The sequence below is a fragment of the Cyprinodon variegatus genome, unplaced genomic scaffold (genome assembly GCF_000732505.1).
Source record: "Cyprinodon variegatus isolate N-32 unplaced genomic scaffold, C_variegatus-1.0 Scaffold189, whole genome shotgun sequence".
NCBI lineage: Eukaryota > Metazoa > Chordata > Actinopteri > Cyprinodontiformes > Cyprinodontidae > Cyprinodon > Cyprinodon variegatus.
The window spans coordinates 24,689-25,026 of NW_015150642.1; the positions used below are offsets into that span (position 1 = coordinate 24,689).

Here is a 338-nt window from a genome sequence, read left to right on the forward strand (position 1 = left end):
GAGACACAGACACTGGCTCTGTGAGACACAGACACTGGCTCTGTGAGACACAGACACTGGCTCTGAGAGACGCAGACACTGGCTCTGAGAGACGCAGACACGCGCTCTGAGACACAGAGACACTGGCTCTGTGAGACACAGAGACACTGGCTCTGAGAGACACAGAGACACCGGCTCTGAGAGACACAGAGACACCGGCTCTGAGAGACACAGACACTGGCTCTGTGAGACGCAGACACTGGCTCTGAGAGACGCAGACACACCGGCTCTGAGAGACACAGAGACACCGGCTCTGAGAGACACAGACACTGGCTCTGAGAGACACAGACACTGGCTCT

The 338-nt window shown here is 57.1% G+C and overlaps 1 protein-coding gene across 1 annotated transcript in view; it reads right to left on the reverse strand.

The window, feature by feature from the left end:
* The window catches only part of fasn (fatty acid synthase), a gene marked incomplete at its 3' end in the record, with an annotated part of 46,443 nt that overhangs the window by 24,482 nt on the left and 21,623 nt on the right, over positions 1-338 (reverse strand). Inside the window, exons 14-15 of the mRNA XM_015379296.1 lie at positions 264-314; positions 12-152 (exon numbers count right to left, since the gene is read on the reverse strand). Coding sequence (XP_015234782.1) covers positions 12-152; positions 264-314 — 192 coding nt within the window. The remainder of the gene's footprint in view (positions 1-11; positions 153-263; positions 315-338) is intronic.